The sequence below is a fragment of the Buteo buteo genome, chromosome 12 (genome assembly GCF_964188355.1).
Source record: "Buteo buteo chromosome 12, bButBut1.hap1.1, whole genome shotgun sequence".
Taxonomy (NCBI): Eukaryota; Metazoa; Chordata; class Aves; order Accipitriformes; family Accipitridae; genus Buteo; species Buteo buteo.
The window spans coordinates 8,050,861-8,069,941 of NC_134182.1; the positions used below are offsets into that span (position 1 = coordinate 8,050,861).

Below are 19,081 nucleotides of genomic sequence, written 5' to 3' on the forward strand. Positions count from 1 at the left end.
CAGTGCTTCTTGAGACATCATTTACAGTGTGGACTTAATGCTCTACATGTGAGACCGGGAGGATAAAAGCCATGTGAAAATCTGTTTACGTGTTCTGATTCTGTGGTGGGGCATGGAGACTGTGTGCTGGCACCCTGTGAACTCGTAGCCCTCTTTCTGTGGTGCATTTGGAGGGGTTTTGATGTAACACAGCATAGGCATGCTCTTTGCTCAGCAGTCAACACCCAAACTGTTGAACAGCTGGGTTTTTGCAAATGTTAGAGCTGTAGTCAAACCTCAGAGATTTCCCCTCCCTTCCCTAGGGAACCTCTGGATTCCTTTCTTTTACCCATTACTTCACACCTTCCTCTTTAAGATTCTACCTTTGCAAATGTATCTTTCCAGATGTTCTCAAATATAAAAAGGAATTCCTTTTGTTGCACTGCAGCTGATGAGATGGATGTAGTGAATTCTCACCCGAGGGACTGAGAATCTGTTTCTGTAGTACTACCTGGTGCCCTCCCATCCATCCTGAAGGTATATGTAAATCCACAACACCCATGTGCGGAGTGCAGGTCTGAAAGTGTCAAACTTAATCCAGGACTGTGCGTACTCCTTTCTTTTTAAAAAACCTGTGTTTTTCCAAGCTATGCTGGACATCCAGCTGTGGATCTCTGTTAACGTAGCAAAATTTATTTCAGGGAGGTAGAAGTTTGTTGACTGAACCTAGACTACAAAACAAACCTCCACAGAAATAGAGCTGTAATATTTTTACTCTGCCATGTTGCATGCAAGCATGCAGTGATGTTGCTCTATATTAAAATTCCCAAACAGCACACCACTACATATGCTGCATCCTGGGCAGAGGAGAAAACAATGTGTGTCCTGCGCTAATATGCATCACTTGCTACTTTCCTGGAAGGTGCTGAAAAGAATTTTTCTAAGACCTCCATACAATGAACAGTAATATAAACTACAAGGATGTAAAGTCTGTGCTAATGCCATGTTGTAAAAGAGTGTTTAAGACAAGAGGAGACACCAGTTGGGGAGAAATGGCTTTGAAAGCTTTGATAAGCCCATGGTAGCAGATGAAAATCAGGTATCTGAGGCTTTTACACACTCCAGCTGTTAGCTCTGCCCTTGAGGTATTGATGTCTGATCTGCTTATGATTCAGCTCCTGAACTCTTTCAGCCTGGCATAAGGTGAACTGAAACTGAAGCCACTTCACTTTTAGCCCAGCCTATTGAAACTAGACTTGGCCCAGGAACTGATTGAGAAGGAGTAGTAACATCTCTTAGCAGGAGAGTCAGGGCAGATGACTAGGGGGAGGTAGCTGTGAAAGCATGTCTAGTTTTTATCTGCTGCTACAAACCTCTTGGAGCCTAAAATGTAACCCTCCTTTAAAGGGTTGTTTTGGCTTTTGACTGATACCGTGTAACTTGCCAGATGCCCATACTCTTGAATTTCATTGATGCTGGAGTTGTGCTCTAGGAAATATTTTCCTCCCCTTGCATCCAGCTTGGAGGGGAGCTGGTTTTATACTGCCTGATTTAAAAGGAGAGAATGGGTTACAGGTGCATATTTCAACTTTTATCTTCCTTCTGGGGGGAAAACTTACTTTGAAAGTAAACTGATTTTCTTTGTAGCTTCACTGTGGCTGTTTTTCTTGCCCTATAAGTGTTCCACAGAGCATTTTGAATTCTATTTGGCACTTATCTCTGCAGTAGTCTTAGTTTTTCTTCACTAAAACCTTTTAGTTAATGAACAAACTTGTGATGGTTAGGCAATGTAAAATATACTGTCCAGTTGTATCCACTTGACATCAGTTATGGAAGTCTTAACTCCTTTCAGCTGGTAGTAATAGAAACAAATGTGACTTGCTGGAGCTTCTTACTTTGTGAGACATAAAAGCTTAAGTAGCCCTGTCTTCAAATTAAGACTGCTAGCAATGGGCTATTTTGAAGCCCTTCCCTCTTTTCTACATTTTTAAATGAAAATGAGAAATTACTTCACAGGTCTGCTCAGGGATATCTTAGATAGCTGACAAGTTTGAATCAAAGAATATATTTCATGCTTCACTCAGAGTTTAAATGTCTTAAAATTACAAAAATAGAAAGTTAGAAAAATAATCCGCCTTTATACTTCCTCTCCCACCAAAACCCACAAAAGGGGACTGTGTTTTTTTCAGTGCTGAGATACTGGGCTTCTGTAACTTCTGAGGAAGGTTGACTTGGTCTGCTGAGATTGTAAACCCAACAGAGGAACTGTAGGCATGACTCCTAAAAGGGCAACTTAGAACAAACCACATAAGTTCTCAGAAGGCAATACACTGGTTGGTTTGGTGTTTGGTTTTTGGGTTTTTTTTTTTTTCCTCTCCCCTATCACTTCAGAGCAGTTGAGTTTATAAACAATTTATGAAGTGGCAGGCATTATTACACTTTCTGCTGAGTGAATGACCCCCATCTGTGTTGATGAGCTGTGGGAGGGGAGTTAAGTGGCAGATGTCTGTTTCATCTATTGTGCTTTCAGAAAATCTTGCTTGTGTATAAAAAAGCTTTTGATGCTGAATGATCTGGTACTGAATAATAGATCCGAAGTCTTTGCAAGAAAAAACAATTGTTTGTATTTATATTTTTTAAAAAATGTGAATATGGAAGAATACAGTTTCAGTACTAAATTAAGTAATTTTTTTTTTTCCTTTCAGAAAACCATAGCTAAAATTGCAACATGCTTGGAACTGAGAAGTGCAGCTTTACAGGTATAGCTCTCTTTCCCATGTGACTTCATACTTTAGTGATAGGTAACTGTAGAGCTTTTTAAAGCTAGTTTAGTGTCTTCAGCCATAGCCAAAATCTCTGAAAACAGAGTGAACAAACCTTGAACGCTTGGACTTTCCAGGTTGTCAACATGATGCCCCAGGTGGCTGCCTTAAAAACCTTTAAGTGATTATATGAGCATGTATTAGGGTTTGTACAGGAATTTACTTGCACATTTTGTGTCTTTGGCTCTTTGCCTCATTTTCCTCCTTCAGAACTGATGAGTTTGTCTTCATAACCTGTGTGTAAGGGTAAAAAGATCCCCGGAGTGACCCTTGCGCTAATTCAGCCGCTCCACAAATCATAATAGAGCACGAGGAAGAATGTGTGTGTAGAATAAAAATTATTTTGTAGAACTCATGAAAACTGGCAGTGCTGTAAGCAAATGTGTGAAAATAATGATTTAGAAGCTACTCTGTGGGCTTTTTTCTGGACTGGAAGTTGATGTCATAGAAGTGAATTTCTTTTACCCTCAGCACAATCTTATCCCCAAAACAAAAGTGAAGTGAGAGAAATGTCCAAAAGAGTGTGGATGGGGGAGCGATGAATCAACTGAAGCAAAGTTTCAGTTACTGGATTACCTGTTTACCAACAAAGAGTGGTGACAGGCAAATTTTGCATCAAGTTACTTACAGCAGCGCTCCGGAGTACTTCATGTTGCTGTACAAGGTGCAGCATCACCATTGTGCTGCCTTCAGTTGTCTGAGAGGCTGGGATACAGTGGCAATTTAGGCAGCATGCTGGAGCTGGACTAATGAGGTGGGGGCTGACCAGTCTTGAGTCTGTGCAGCGTTTGAAGAATTACTTAGCTAGCTCTACCTGTCCGTCTATTTTGATCTAACCTGGGCTGTTGGAACAGCATTGCACTTGTTCCGAGTCACTGTGACGTTATGACAGGGGCAGGTGTGCTGCATTGTGGGACGGCTTCATGGGTCAGGTCATGTCTCAGAGCAATAGCAGAAGATGCAGCAATGTCATAACCTGCCAAAATGAAGAGGTGATGTCTTGCAAGAACAGCCTTCCTTGCTGTTAGTTCCTCAGCAGTAACTCAAGGATTTTATAATCTCATGTGAGGGTAATAGAACTTCTCATCCACTTCACTTTGGGGAGCATTTTACTTGCTGCAGTTTTGTTATGGTTTCTTAGAAGACAGTAAAGCAGTTACTAAGTGTGGTCATCTTTTCCCATTCTTCTAACAGTATGGGTATAGCTGCTGTACTGTCCTTCTGTAGTCTTGCAGGAGGTCCCTGTTGACACTTGGGCAAAATCAAGAAAAAAAAACAAAACCCACCAGGACTTAAAGAAATGTTGAAAACAATGAGTAATCTTAAGAGATGCCAAGGGTGCAATGACACAATAGGCAAGACCTGATCCTCTGCCTAAAAGAGGATGTTCAATGCCAATCCTCTTATTTGCACTACTTCCCTTATGCCAGCTCTGCCACTTGTTGTCTTGGAATAGGCTAGTTCAGCTTACCAAACTGTAGGTGAACTACCCCAGAATAAAAAAATAAAAAACTTTACTGTTGAGTTAGTAAATATAATAGGCTTACTGAGAACCAGACATGTGCTACAGACAGGTGAGGCAACTGCCTCTTCAGAGTTGGAGAAAGCAGAGGTGGGAATCCCTCTTCCATGTGCAGTGAGCTCTTAGCTGAGTGTTTTGTCAAGCTCATCATGTATACTGTAATTTCTGCCAGTGTTACAATGTTGGACGTGTGTCGTGAACTGTGAATGCTCCTGTTGGAGTATCACTTTGCAGTGCAGTCTTACAGCTGATCTTGCTTCAGAACAACTTGATCGGGGAAGAATTAAAACAAGTCCCTCTGTCTTAATGTTCCTGTGTGTAGTAAGTATGAAAGAGCAACTAGTTGCTTTAAAAGTATTTATTTTGCATTAGAGCTTGGAACATGGGGTAAGTTTGTTCTCAATAAATGAGAAGTAATGTACTTTCTGCCTCACCTGTGAACCTAGCCTCTGTTTGAGAGATTTTGTTTGGGATGTTTAGGACTTAGCTTTGAAGTAACCTGGTATGCTTGAACAAAGGAAGCACCTTGCATGCTTATTCTGAGATACAGTAGCTCTGTCTGAGGGGAAGGTGCATACTAACATCTAACTCTTTCTTTGTAATGTCCTAGTCCACCCAATCACAGGATGAATTTAAGCTTGAGGATTTGAAGAAGTTGGAACCAAGTAAGTAGTATCTTTGTATTTTGAGTGACATTTATCATTACAGTGGAAAATAAGACAGTAGCATGAATACTGACTGACCACAATGTGGTTTGACAGTAAGTAATGCTTGTTTTAGGTGGTGCTTCCAAATATCTGTTACCACGTAGACAAAACCTGATGTGCATTAAGGAATGTAATGTGGGTAATTTCAAAGTATAGTAGTCCTAATGTTTCAGATAATGTATTCATCTTTATTCTCAAATAAGTAATTTTCTGGGTGCTGCTAATTTTTGCACAAAATAGTAATTTAAGCTATCGGTAGTACAGTATATAATCAGCTGGAAAATTTACCCGCACATTTCTTATTTGAACTGAATTTCAACACTTTGTGGTCTTCCTCCTTGCAGCATGAAATTTATTTTTTCTTTTGAAAATATTTAACTTGTGCTCATGGTAGCCAATCACTTGTCACCTACCAGACTAACAAAGTTAAGAGTCAAAGTGAGGATGTGAGTCAGTCTTTGAAGGGTTGTGTGTGATGTTGTTTTTTCCCAACTGCTCCTGGGTCAGTTCTTGGTATGTCAATCCAGAAATAACTTTTTCATGTAGGAAGTATCTATTTATCTGCTACATTTTCCTTCCCATAACACTGGCTGCTTTGTTCTCAAAGCATCCTTATAATCAGAGCTTCCACATCTAAGCAATATTATCCTGAATGCTAACATTTCTACAATTCTTGGGGAACAGGAGATGTGGAATAGCTTCCTTCATGCTAGCAAAAGCTGGTTTTATTTTGTTCCTGTCACAGTTGTATCATTAAGGGAGATGTTGGGATAAACATGATGGGCAGGCAAGTGTTTACACTTCATGAATAAGCTGAATTTCTCTGCACTCCCGTTCTCTAAGTAACCCACATAGGATCCTACAGGGAAACTTGTCAAGAAGCAGGGCATTGAACTGAGCTTCCTAATGTCTCTACCAAAACATAGAGTCCAAATGCTTTTAAACTGTTCCCTGGAAATGGAAACTGAAGGTAGGTTACAAGACCACTAGGTCTGTGAAGACTCTAACTCAGGAAAGGGTTTAACTATATGTTGGAAGTATTAGGTCTTTCTCAGTCTACATATTGCATGTCTGCCCTCTGCATCCTCTGATTTGGGATTATTTTGTATAGATACCTCTGCTCTCCATTTAGAAAGTATTTAAAATGTAATCATTTAATGACTGTGGATTTTAGACTTCATTGTGCAAATGCCCTGTGAGTGACTGAATGGTGGAAGAGGGAGAAGAATCAGGTTTTAATTGATCAAACTGTTCTACAAATCAAAAAAAGTGACTATTGAAGGGTTTAGTCAGATTTTACATTCTGCCAACAGACATAGAGCTTCCCTTGAAATGCTTCCTTTTCTTAAAAGCCAAAATTTCAATTACGGTGCAACAGTCCTGTTGCTTGTCTTACCCTCCATCAGAGAATTGATTTTTAGCTGTCAAAAAACCTTTTTAACAGTGCAAAGTGCATTCAGCCCATGCCTCATACAACAAGCAACTATATTAAAACTGAGGAAGAGTGTGTGGCCATCAGTTTTCAAAGACACCCAGTTATTTTCCTTGGAGGAGGACGAGTGCTTCTACAACAACAATTGAACATTGATGTTCTTAATGTTGCTGTCTGACTTGGATTGTTCTGGCCTCTTTCTGAATTGTGCCTTTGTTTTGTGTTTTTAAGTATATCTTGAATAGAGTAAATCTTAATCAGGCCAACACCAGCCATTTCATAAAATACACTGTGAAGTGTTTTAATTTGTGTGTTGTCAATTTTCTCTTGCATTCCACCAGAAAAAGCTAAAAAAAAATCTGGGCTGGCAATGCAAATAAGCGATTCCTTTGTTAGGTCAAGCCATTCTGTTAGGGTGGAACGAAAACAGCTATTCACACAATTTGGCTTGTTTTAATTACTTTTATGCCTGAAGCTGTCAAAATGGCTGAGAAATTTGGTTTTGGTGTTGTTATAACAACCAGCCCCAGTGCTCCCACCCCACTTTTATTTTTAGTTTTGTGTTGTCAAGTTCTAACTTCCTACTTAAGCTTGCATTTCACGCTGCTTGGAAAGTGAAGCAGTTGGCTAGTTTTGTTTGTTTATAGGATTTGTCACTGAATCTTTTGTGCTAGAGTAATGCTACAGGAGGGTCCATACATACAAATAGTTCTTTTGAGACTACACTGTGTGAAATCATTGCTAACACACTGGCTCTCACAAATCCTTTTCTTGTGAAAGCTTATACCAGTGTTATAATACACATTACAAATGGATAGGCTGGGACATCGCGTGTGCCTGTGTTCGTGTGTGATAGATAATTCTAGCTGCTAAGCACCTACTTTCAAACTTAGTGTCATAAGTATCATAAGAGAAGTAGATACTGGGTTGTACTGAGGAGCCTGGTATCTGAATTATTTTGTCTTGTCTATTTAAAAAAAGGAAATCAGTACAGGTATCATAGGCTATCACTAAAAATCTAAATGGACGGGGGTCTTTACCAAGTTAGTGTGTACTGGTCGTACAGCTCATGTTGATAATTTCTTTTGAAATCTTTCAAGAGAGAGCCAACTGCTGATAAAATCAATGTGATATTGTCTAACGTCACAAAAGAAAAGGCAGCTTCTGCATGAGAGCCTGCAGAACAGTATTTTTAAGACTTCTGTTGGAAAAGTAACATAAATAGAGACCACGATGCTGGGATCTGCCCATTAGTTACACACATGGAGAACTTTCTGTGAATCATGCTTTATGATTTACAGCATTACAGAGTGGAAGTGCTCTTTCTCCCAGAGGTGATGTGTGTTTTTAAAAACAAAACAAAACCCAAAAAAGCCCAAACCAGCCTTTGAAAGCTTGGGTGCCTTACGCAGTATTGCAATGGAGATTTCTGTTTCTTGTAACCTAATGTTTGATTTTTTGTTGTTGGTTGTTTTTTTTTCCTGTGATCTGGTTGTTTTTATTTAAATCATCTGAAACTCACACTTGTAATAGATGTAAAGAGGATCTTCCTTTTCCTCAAAGGATGATTGTTGCATTGCTGTTTTATTGCTTTGCTTTTTCGTAGTGGCTTTGAATAAGTATTTCACCAGGCTGAGTGCTGTAGATCCACTTCTTATCCTGATGATGTTTAAAGGAGCGGTTTCGTAGATTGCCATATTACAACTTTGCAAAACTTTTTGCTATTGGTGATGAGACAGACTTGAAGGCCTTTTAAAAACCTGATCCACAGCTTTCTGTGGCAAAAGGCAGGAGATTCTGGATGGTGTTTCCAGCAGTGTTTCTGAGCTAAACGCTCAGCATCACTGCCAGGATGTCCGAAAGCCACGCACTCCCGTGGGCAGGTCTGGTACCAAGGCCCGTGTGCGTGGCCGCGGCTCTGTGGCAGGGGGTGTATGCTCGGCTCTACCTCCGGGCAGCATCAAGACTTTAGGCGCTGTAAAACTGTTTGCCTTTTTCCTGTACCCCTATCAGTGGAGTATTTTGTGCCCTCTAGTGATGACGGAAATGTATTACTAGAAGGTTTTTTCAGGGGACGTTTATTCACGTAGTGAGAGAAACTGGTTGCTGGGAAGAGAGAGGAATCTAGTGCTTACCAACCTTTGGAAGATGGGAGGAGAACTACTGTCGTTTCTATTGTATCTGTACAACGTGCCTATGATCTGTAAGAGATTTCGCTTTACCGAGATTTTTCTGCCGGGGGCGGTTTCACTTTCTGTCTCCAGTATGATGTAGCTCTCCAAGAGCTGGGGAATTCTGAGAGTGATAAAAATCCCCTTCATTTCCTGAACCTCAGCTGTGCTGGAAGGTGACTGTCTGTTATTAATCAGCTGCTTTTCTGTTGGGAAGTGGCTGTGATTCTTCACCACTGTGTTGAGATCTGCATTACTGATCCCTCAGAGCTTAATTCTTTGGAGAGAGACTTGGCATCAGTTTTGTCTGTCATCTCTGACTGAAGGCAGCTTACAGCTTTCTATGTATTTATGTATTGTGTCCAGCTGGAATCAGGTAGTACCTAAACCTTTCAGGTGGTAGTACAGAAATCAGAAAAAAAATCAGACTGAGCAAAGACTGCAAAGATCTTTTGCGTTCTTTATGGCTTCTCTGAGGGATTCTTTATTCATTGTACCGTTCAGATTGTGTCTGGTAAGTTACTGATGGAGCCCATGCTGAGTGATGTGAATGTGAAGACAGGCAGGGAAGCTCTCCTACACTGGCTGAATTGTAGTGTGCAGAGGCAGAGGGGCCTGGCAGTGGTTACTTAAACATAACTAGTATTTAAGTACCTCTGGGTATTTGTGTAATATTAGCATTGTTTTAAAATGGTTTTGTTCTCATTCAGTAGTCCTAAGGGGATATCTCCTGTGCTCTGAGAGGGCTTATTGCAAAGTGAGGCTCAGTGAGAGGACTCAGTTTTAATACCTCCTTCCCCCTGCCCAGTCTGGGATACTCATTGTCTGGTAGGAGAGTGCCTCTCCCTGCAGGTGTTCTCTTGTAAATTTTTAGGCCCTTTAGCCATCATGAAATGCTTATTTCTTTTACATGCTTTTGGAAGTTTTGCTTTTACTCGTAAATGCTTTTGGAAATAACAGCTAAAGTTGTGATTACTAAAACTTGAATAAATTTCCAATACAAATGGCAAAGCCATTCTCCACCAAATGCTGGAGAGTATAGTCAGTGTCTCTGGGGCCTGATGCTCACATGTTGCACTGTATCTCTTCTGAATTTTGTCAATCTGCCCAGACATCTGAGGGCAGAAAAAAAGAAAAAAACAAACGAACAAACTCACCAACAACAACAAAAAAAGCAAAACGCATGCACAAAGAAATAGGAAATCTCAACTAAGCTATGTGTTACCAGCATGCTTGGACTCCTACGGTGGCTGCCTGAATGTGCAGCCTACATGTGTGCTGAATTGTGTCAGTTCTGGAGACTTAAATCTGTTTGGAGCTGATGCCAGTAACAGCATAACCCTCCTTTCAATAGCCACCAAAGATTGCTACCATTACCCTGGGGCCTGTAGCTTTTTCTCACGATGCTTTTGGTTATTGCCATGTTAATCTTCCCTGTCTGTGTAAGTGTGGTGGTCATTATGTACTGGAGTTGCAGTTAGCCTATCTGAATGTTACAGTGATACAACTCTGATCAGGACTGTACTGGTGTTTAAAATCTGAGAGAGGGGTTGTTGGGTGGTTTTTTTTGTATGATCTGATTGATTTTTAAATATTATTATGATTTGTGTGTGTGAAGATGCTGTGAGAATGGACATAGCTGTGCAAAGTAGTAGAATTAATGCTTGTTTATGGATATGGATTCTTATTTTTTTCCCGTCTCTGCAGTCTTAAAGAATATCCTCACTTATAATAAGGAGTTCCCCTTTGATGTTCAGCCTGTCCCACTCAGGTAAGAGAGAACTGGCTCACTTCAGGTACAGATACTTATCTGAAAGGGAGCATAGCCTGGACCTGGTGTATGTCTGAAATACTAGAATTTCAAGAGCCACCTACTTGCTGTACTGCTTTGGGTAAACTGGTTAATAAAAGAACTTACAAACTCTGTTTGTCTAGGTACCACTAAAAATCAAGCTCATGCTTTTGGTAAAATCAGGACTTGGTACATCCCTACATGCTTCAGTATTGTCTCTTGTTTTTAGACTCTGTGTTTTGTATTGGGCTGAGCTCCTGCAATCTCTGTCAGAGTCTACAGGTACAGGTAGTAGTTAAGAAGTATGAAAAGACATTAAAGCATGTTGCTCCTGCTCTATATTCAGGTGCTGACTTGTGAGTTGAAAGCTGGATGATGGATCTTTGGTCTCATTCTTCTTTCTCATGTTTTACAGGAAGATTTTAGCACCTGGAGAAGAGGAACACTTGGAGTTTGAGGAGGATGATGAGGAAGGAGGAGCTGGAGCAGGGTCTCCAGACTCTTTTCCTGCTAGAGTTCCAGGTAGGGGCGCTAGCCTTGCCATGCCAGTCCATGTAGTATGTGTAAGTTCTGTCTCTGAGAAGCCCTTTTTTCCACCTGTGATTTGAAAAGTTCAGGTGAGAAGCAACAGGCTCATGTAAACTCTAATGCTGTATTGGAGAATCACAAAGGTGGCCAGTGGATTATTTTTTTTTCTCAGCAAACAATATCTTATCGCAAAACAGTTGTGTGGATAACCTGTGAGGGTGGTACCATCTACTTCAAATAATTAGCCTTTATTCCTTGTTCAGACTCAGTATTCTCATTCCATGCACTTTCTTAACTGTAGTATGTGAAGTTTCAAACACATTCAAATGTAAATTGTGGCAATGTTTCTCCTGCAAGGAGCATCACATCCTGCTAGAGATGTGATAAGTTGTTGCTGGTTATTTTTGTGTTGTATAGTCTGGTGACACAATGGCTTAGACTAAAGCCAAGCTCTGAGAGGATAAAGAAGGGGCTAGCTTTGGTTTTGATAGCTTAAGTCCTTGTCCATGTGAAAGCACTTGTAGAACTGGATATACCTACAGATTCTAGAGAAGGTCTTCCTGGAACTTCAGCTTCTGACAATTTACCAGGTAAAAGAGTAGGATGTTCCAACAGAGATTCTTTTGGTTCCTTGTGTGGTTTCTTTGCAGAAGAAACAAGTTTCTAGTTTCAGAGCAGGCTGGCAAACTTTGTATTTCAGGAAGGAGATAACAAGTAGGGAAACTAGTACTGGAATTATGGTTGAAAGAGATGGGGTATTGCATTACTTATGCCTGGAGAAAACACATCTCTGTCCTTAGATCTGAGCCAATGCATGCTACTGAACATGATCCCTGCAGGCTATACTGACGTAGATATGCACAGTCTACAGTTGTTTATGCTAAGCTCACAAATAGGCTGTAATATATTGTGATATTTTATTACTGACATTTACTATCTTGATCCTTTTCATTCACCATGATAAATCCACTTATGAAGATGCATTCTGTCTGTCCAAAGTACAGCAGAGATACCTTGAGTAGCTCTTGGTATGGTGGTGAATCAATAAGGCCGTGACCATTATCATAGTCCCAACGGTTACCTCTGTGCAACCCATTAGAGCTGTATGCATATAGTGGACATAGAAGCTGTGTATATGCTTAAGAAAGAATTTAAGTTGATGATAGACAGATTGAATGGACAGTTAAATCATTTTCAAAGAAATAGGGTAGCCAAACTGGAAAGAGGAGAGGTTTGGGGCATATACCTTCTTACAGAGTTATTCCTCAGTAAGACCATGCTTTTAAGAGGAGGTGAGAGCAACTCCTGAACTTACTGATATTTTCCATTGTCATCTAAGTAATAAACTGCATATCTCACTTTTCTGAATTTTTTTTGCATTAAGGTAAACTTCCCCATAGCTACAACAATCTAAACCCCTAAGGTGGTTTTGTACTACTTGAACACAGATCTTGTTTCCCCATTGAATGTAAATCAATGTGGTGTTTCTTGCCTGATTGGAGGTTGGTCTGTTGATCTTTCTCTGGGTGAGGAGGCTTAAACAAAAGCAGTTTGCAGCCTTCTGGGGTGAGCCTTGTAAGTAAAGTGGACTTTCCATATTGAATTGATAGAACTGTGTTGCGCTCCTTCCTTCTATATGCCTTTAATCCATAGTGCATAACTGTATTGTCTAACTGATCATGGTCTTGTCTTCTACATGCATGGCTTCATCGTTATCACATTGCACCATTCATCTAACCCAGGAGCCAATGAAGGTATGATAACCTTTTAGTATATACAGTTATTTCTTTGATTGTATTCACGTAGCTGTGATGTTCTTCATTCAGCTCTTAGTTTCGAGCCTCGAAATACAATCCTTGGTAACATAGTACTAAGCATCTATGTGTTGATCTTAATTTCCCTTCAGTACCAGAAGAAGGGAAAGTTGTATTTGGTGACGCGCCTTACATAGCTCTCTAGAAGTCCTACTGTGCTAATAAAGACATTTTGACTTGCAGTGTAGCCAAAGGTAGGTGTAGCTAGATTTTTCTTTAGTGGAATACACATTTTATGGGAAATCTTACACAAAGAGTACTTATGTAGTTAGACTTCGGTGCTGTGTGGAGCTGAACTGACCAATGGCTTGCTGCCTCTAACAGCAAAGGTTTCCTGTCTTTCTCCTGGTTATATACTTCTTTATTCCAGTGCTGTGCTGGCAATGGATTCTTCTGTGAACCATTTCCATTTGTGAACTCAGCAGGAGACTTATCACTTTTTCACTTTTCTCTGAATCGGGGTTTAGGAACAGAGAGACTGAATGCCTGTGTCTTGGTGGGAGTGAGCTGTTGGGTTGGCTCACCTTTGTGTCTCTGAAATACACTTGTAGGAGGACGGTTATTTCATCTGTAGATGCTCCCTTCCCCCTCTGGCAATGATGCCCTGTGGTTGTGTCTGAAATGGCTGGCAGTTTTCTCATGAAAAGCCTCAGTGTGAGCCTGCTGAAGGCTAACGGGCCCAAGCCGTGGTGGCAGACTGGCAGTGTGGTGCCCAGCCCTAGTGAAGTTATACCATAGAGAGGTTACTGTCAGCTAATGACTCCTATATGAAATGACTACAGAGGCTTCAGTGAAAGACCTGCTTGGGTGGCTGCGGCTTGCATGAGACAGGTTACAGTCAGCTGCTTTAGTTTATTGCTGGCTTGGCTGTTCACCCTCCTGAGGCAGAAAGGAAACTGTGTTTCTTGGAGACCATCTGTCTTACTCTTCTCTTACCTGCTGGAAGTGAGCTTGACTTTTTCTGTTCATTGCACCTCTGCAATTTCACACATTCTGGAAAGCATTTTTCAAGAACAGAATAATTTTTGTTAAGCCACTGTTTTCATAATAAATGCCAGTCTGACGCATCTTTCAGGTGATTTTTCTGTCAAGTATCCCATTGCTTAGTCCCTTTGAGTGATGGATAGGAAAACTGAAAGTTACAGTTTTTCTTGGCTCTTGGGGGGCATGCTGCTTTTAGAAGACAACTGAAAGATGGCAGAGCAAAGTTTTGTGCCAAAGAGAAGACGGGCTTGCTTCTACCTTCATTTAGATTGAAATAAGAACGCTGCCTTTGAACTTCTGTTCAAAGAGACAGCAAGATTAACTAAAGCATGTATGCTTCTTTGCAGAAATGGGTGTTCTCTCGTAATTTGCTTTTTAATGTTTCTCATACTATAGTCAGAAGTCGGTCCCATTACTTCAGAATGGTGGGTAGAATTCTGCCGTGATACATTGTGAAGTGTCTGCAGATGCAGTACCTTGGAGGTCATGATTCTGAAAGAGGGACTGAGTGTGGGAATGCTCATGAAATCTTGCTGAAGCTGTGGCTCTAGTTCTAAGAGCAGAATACATGGTCCCCTGCTGCACAGCCAGTCTCTCTAATAGGACAAAAACTCCTTGGTTCTCCAGCTCCTCAAGCAGATCAAAAGGAAAAAAAGTATCAAGGAAAACCCATGTTGGACTTGCCAAAGGAAACTATTACTTTGTTAGATCTCAAGACTTGGGATAACTTTTTTTTTTTAATTAGGAAACCAAATCTTTAAATCAAGCTTGCTCATGAGTCTAAGGATTTTCTGTCTTGGTGTTTATTCATCTAATACTGGAGAGAGGCTTGAAGCCTGCTAGTTTTTGCTAAAATCAGCATGGAGAAACCTATTCCATTGTTGATGACAGAATCTCATGGCTTTTAGTGAGTTTGAACAGTTTAGATTTCTTGCCAGCTGCATTGTCTTCCTCAGCACTGTGAGGATTCATTTACGCTGACCATGAAGTTTTGATCCTAAATGTTCTTGATGCAGAGCTGGGAACCGCTTCCTTAAGGCAGAAGGGAATGTGTGTGGGGGGTGGAAACACCTTCTTTTTTTTTTTTTTTTTTTTTTTTTTTTCCCCTCCTCCCCCCCCTTTAAGCAGAGGCCAGTAGAACTTAGATAAGGAAGAATCTCTCTTCTGGTTTCCTTATGTCCAGTGGGATTTGCAACAATGCCATTTTCCTCCTTATTCTCCCAGTCTAAATCTTCAACATGGAGCCAAGCCATGTTCAATGGGGTGGGACTCCTGATTAAGTGTCTGAACTTCCTGTAACTGCAGATTGAATCCAGCTTCCCAAATTTAATCCTTAAAAATTATATAAATGAGTTCCACCAATGAGTTATTCTGCATGAGAGCAAGAAAGAACACTTTAAACAAAGTTCCTCTTTGTTCTTTTAAAAAACTGATGCCATGAATTCATTTGACTTAAGGCAGTTCTAGGTTGGGGGGGTGTTTTTGTGTGGGCTTTGAAATCCATCAAATGATGTTGTGTGTTTGCTGTAAGGTGACACAAAAAGTTAATAATATGCTTTATTCTTTTCAGGTACTTTATTACCCAGATTGCCATCTGAACCCGGGATGACATTACTCACAATCAACATAGAGAAAATTGGTCTGAAAGATGCTGGGCAGTGCATTGATCCTTACATCACAGTCAGTGTAAAGGGTAATGATTTCTGTTCCTGGCTCCTTATTTCTAGTTTGGAGAGAGTGCATTTTCTGAAAGCTGTATTGATTTTTCAACCTGCTGGGAAAAATATTTGTTGGTACTTGCATTTTCTATTGTGGACTTAAGGCTTCTGCTTTAATCAAGGGTGAAAAATTCTCTATTTGAGAGATACTGGGAGGCGAATCACTGCAGGAGACGTGCTTATCTGTGCACTCCCAGGGTGCCTTCCCCATGCTGGGAGCTGAGTATCAGTGACTTGGCAGACTGTACTTCTCTACTCCATCTTCTTCAGCTGACTTAAGTATAGATCTGTCTGGACTGCTTGTACTCCCCAACACGTATTGGTCTCTGGGCTTTCTGGAGATGGTGAACCACAGCCCGCTGACTCTATTCTTGCCCTGTCATTAACCTAATTTTTTAGTAAAACAAAGATCATCTTACCAAGGCTTAAGGTTTAGAGGAATGGCTATGAAGCTGGGAAGAAAAGCTTGCAAGTGGAATAAAATATGTTTTAGCCTTGGCAGTGAAATATTTTGGCCAAAGCCTGGTGGGCCGACAGCCTCCCCTCAGAGAGCCTCCGTGAACCTGGAAGAACCTCTGTCTCTGTTAGTCCAGGACAGGCAACATGAGAATTTCTCACTGTTTCAGATGACAACATGGTTGATGTCTTTTGCTTGAGCCTGAGATTTTTGGCATTCAGACTCTTTCTAGTGGGAGCATCTGCCTCTTCCCCATTTCTTAGCAGGAAGCCCCTGTAGTCAGAATTGCTTGCCCCTTAACCTGCCCTGCTTGACTTCTCCTTATCTTTACAGTCTTTTGAGGTATATGATTTTTTTGTTTATCATATAAAAATGTGTAGCTGAGCCAACAGCCTCTAGTTATTTTCAGTTGTGATAGTGAGCTTGTAAGTGTCCTCTTTAGATGCGCTATTGAATACCAAACGTAGGGACAAAATACTTGTTAGATATGTGATCAGGCGCTTCCTCCACCAGACAAGTTCTTTGGCAGAAGTAAGGGTGACACAGTATTGAATGTCACTTGAATCCCAGTGATGTTTTGAAGTGTTACCTGCCAAAATATATAGCTAGAAAGCTTTATCTAATCCTGCTTCCTGTGATGATTTTTTCGACGGTGAAACCTTCCACTTCTCTCTAGACCTTTGAGGAGTTCACTTGGTTTGGGTGGAAGCTGAAGCATGACTCTTGCCTTCCCCAGCTGATACAACTGTCTTTTTGTGGTTTCAGTCTTGGAAACATGCAGTACTTCTTTGTTTATGGTGTTGCCTTAGGTTTGCAGCATTATTTTTAGATTGTGTAACTATTCTTTGGGCTCTATTTCTTTTAGTCACTTGTGGATCTTTTTGTCTCTAGTGTGGCAGAAAGCTGAGGGATGGGTGACCTCAGTGGTGGGGCTAGCTGGATGGATGTGGGTTTAATCAAATTTAATTCTTTAATGCTGAGTTTCTCTTGGCCAACAGGAAAATACCAGCCCTGACGGGATCCTGGAACTTATCAGAACTTGTAAAGCAAACATTCGTTGTTCCTTGCCACTGAAGTGTTTGTCTTTCTTAACTTATTACGTATTGTTAAAACTGTTGCTTGCCTTCAGAGCTAGCTCTCATTTCCTTTCTGGAGCTAAGGGATACCCTGTATCACTAGGCTTACTTTCCCAACAAGTCTTTCTGTTAACATGTGGCTCTCTATTTGCAAGCTCCTATAAATGGTGGCTGCCAAGTAACAATGTAAAAAATAGGATCAAAAAGTGTGTGTGTGGGCAGGCTATTGCCTAGTCTGCTAATGGTGACTTTTTATACTTTATTTCTCAAGATTTTTGGTGAGGAAAAGTAACTCTTAGAAGTCATTTTGCCCCTATTAGGAGTCTGAAGATGCTTAGTAGCTGTTTTCCTTGGTTCTATACCAGGCTGCTCTTCTGCAGGTTTGGGGAGAGGTTTGTTCCTGATGTAACATTGGTGGTCCCAGCCCACTCCCTGGATGAAGTGCATCAGTGGTGCTCCAGGGCCCCAGCCTTGTGCCTGTACCCCAGGCACAGTGCAGTGCTCCGTACTTGTAATCTTGGCCACGTCGTTGGCAACTTTGCTCCACCTGAGGGAAAGGGATCACTAATGGGAGGAGAAGGAGTAAGAGGACAAATGTACTTGTGTAAACAGTGGAGGCTTAGTGAGAAACAATATTGTCTGTGGTGGCCGTACCTGAGCAGCACAACTGGTGGCTGGTGCTGAGAGCTGGAGTCCAACCCGTGGCCCCACCATGCTTCTGCCTGTGGAAAACCCAAGGGGAATAATGCACGTTGGGTCTAGGCAGCAAAGCAGGGCATATACCGCTTGTATAAGCTGTGCCCTGCAGACCCTGTGTGGAGGGCAGCCTTTGGTGCATATCCCGTTCTGCCGGTTCAGCTGAAGCGCTGAAGCCCTGCTGGAGTCCCGCTTGCAGAGGGAATGGAATCCTTCGCTGGCAGCAGAAAGAAATGTGCTCTTAAAAATAGGGATAATTCAAAATTTTCATCCTAAGAATTGTCAGAACTTCACCTGCTTTTGTGTTGCAATCAACAAGTAAATTCACTGACTGTGAAGGGGCATGATTGCCCCTTTTTTTTAAGTTTGGGGGGAAATCTGGTTGTGCATTAACTTCTTGTGGCAGTATTAGGAGTGATTCGTAAACGTCTTAAAGCAGGACCTTAAAGTCTGAGAAGCTTCTGCCATTCTCATGCTGTTTCTTTCCTCCAGATTTGAATGGGATAGATCTGACTCCTGTGCAAGATACTCCTGTGGCTTTGAGGAAGGAGGACACGTATGTCCATTTTAATGTGGACATCGAGATTCAGAAACACATTGAAAAACTAACAAAAGGTAGGTAGTATCAAAGACCTGAAACAGGGCCCAGGAGCTTTGAAAGTGTAGACACTAGGCTGCTCCTGATCTAATAAACAGGCCGTGCCTGAGCTGCTGCTGCTGCAGGGCTCAAGATCCAGACGAGGATAAAAATAGAACTTTGCATCCTGTCTCTTTCAAATCGGACATTGTGATGACTTGCAGACAAGGGAGGAATGAAAAGAGATAAAAATGCAGCAGTCTGTTCTACTACACAGGTATTGAGCTGCCTTATCACCTTCTTAGTCACTGGACAAACTGTTACCTGGATATGAGTAATTGAGTGAAGAGTACAAACTCTTGTGAGTGTGATGAGCATTGTAAGAACATGGTATAGCTTTTGAGTAAATAACAGAAGTGTCGGAGATAATTCCCTCCAATGTATGTAGAGCATCTTAATGGTAGATAAGTTTTCAGATAACTATTAGCCATAATTGCTAACTTTTCTATTAAACCATTTTCTACCCTAGGTGCAGCTATTTTCTTTGAATTCAAACACTACAAGCCTAAGAAAAGGTTTACTAGCACCAAGTGCTTTGCTTTCATGGAGATGGATGAAATTAAACCTGGGGCAATTGTTATAGAACTGTAAGTGATTTGCAATTATAGATGCCAATGACAGAGGAAATTAACTAGGCTTCAGTTACAATGTGTGGCTTGTTGCATCAAGGAAGGTTTCTTGGACTCATTAGATGGACTTTGATAAGGAATATCCTATTTTTAATAAAGAAGGGAAGATAAAATGCT

General features: G+C 41.0%; 1 protein-coding gene across 3 annotated transcripts in view; it reads left to right on the top strand.

Moving 5' to 3' along the window:
* The window catches only part of AIDA (axin interactor, dorsalization associated), a 34,576-nt gene that overhangs the window by 8,084 nt on the left and 7,411 nt on the right, over nucleotides 1–19,081 (top strand). For 2 of the 3 annotated variants that reach the window (XR_012652462.1, XM_075042588.1), the window contains exons 3-10: nucleotides 2,685–2,738; nucleotides 4,934–4,988; nucleotides 10,341–10,404; nucleotides 10,841–10,947; nucleotides 12,696–12,707; nucleotides 15,322–15,444; nucleotides 18,191–18,313; nucleotides 18,805–18,922. Coding sequence is in view for 2 of the 3 variants with exons in the window: in XM_075042588.1 (XP_074898689.1) it covers nucleotides 2,685–2,738; nucleotides 4,934–4,988; nucleotides 10,341–10,404; nucleotides 10,841–10,947; nucleotides 12,696–12,707; nucleotides 15,322–15,444; nucleotides 18,191–18,313; nucleotides 18,805–18,922 (656 nt within the window). In the remaining variant the exon portion in view is untranslated. The remainder of the gene's footprint in view (nucleotides 1–2,684; nucleotides 2,739–4,933; nucleotides 4,989–10,340; nucleotides 10,405–10,840; nucleotides 10,948–12,695; nucleotides 12,708–15,321; nucleotides 15,445–18,190; nucleotides 18,314–18,804; nucleotides 18,923–19,081) is intronic. The other variant, XM_075042589.1, reaches the window with a different exon arrangement.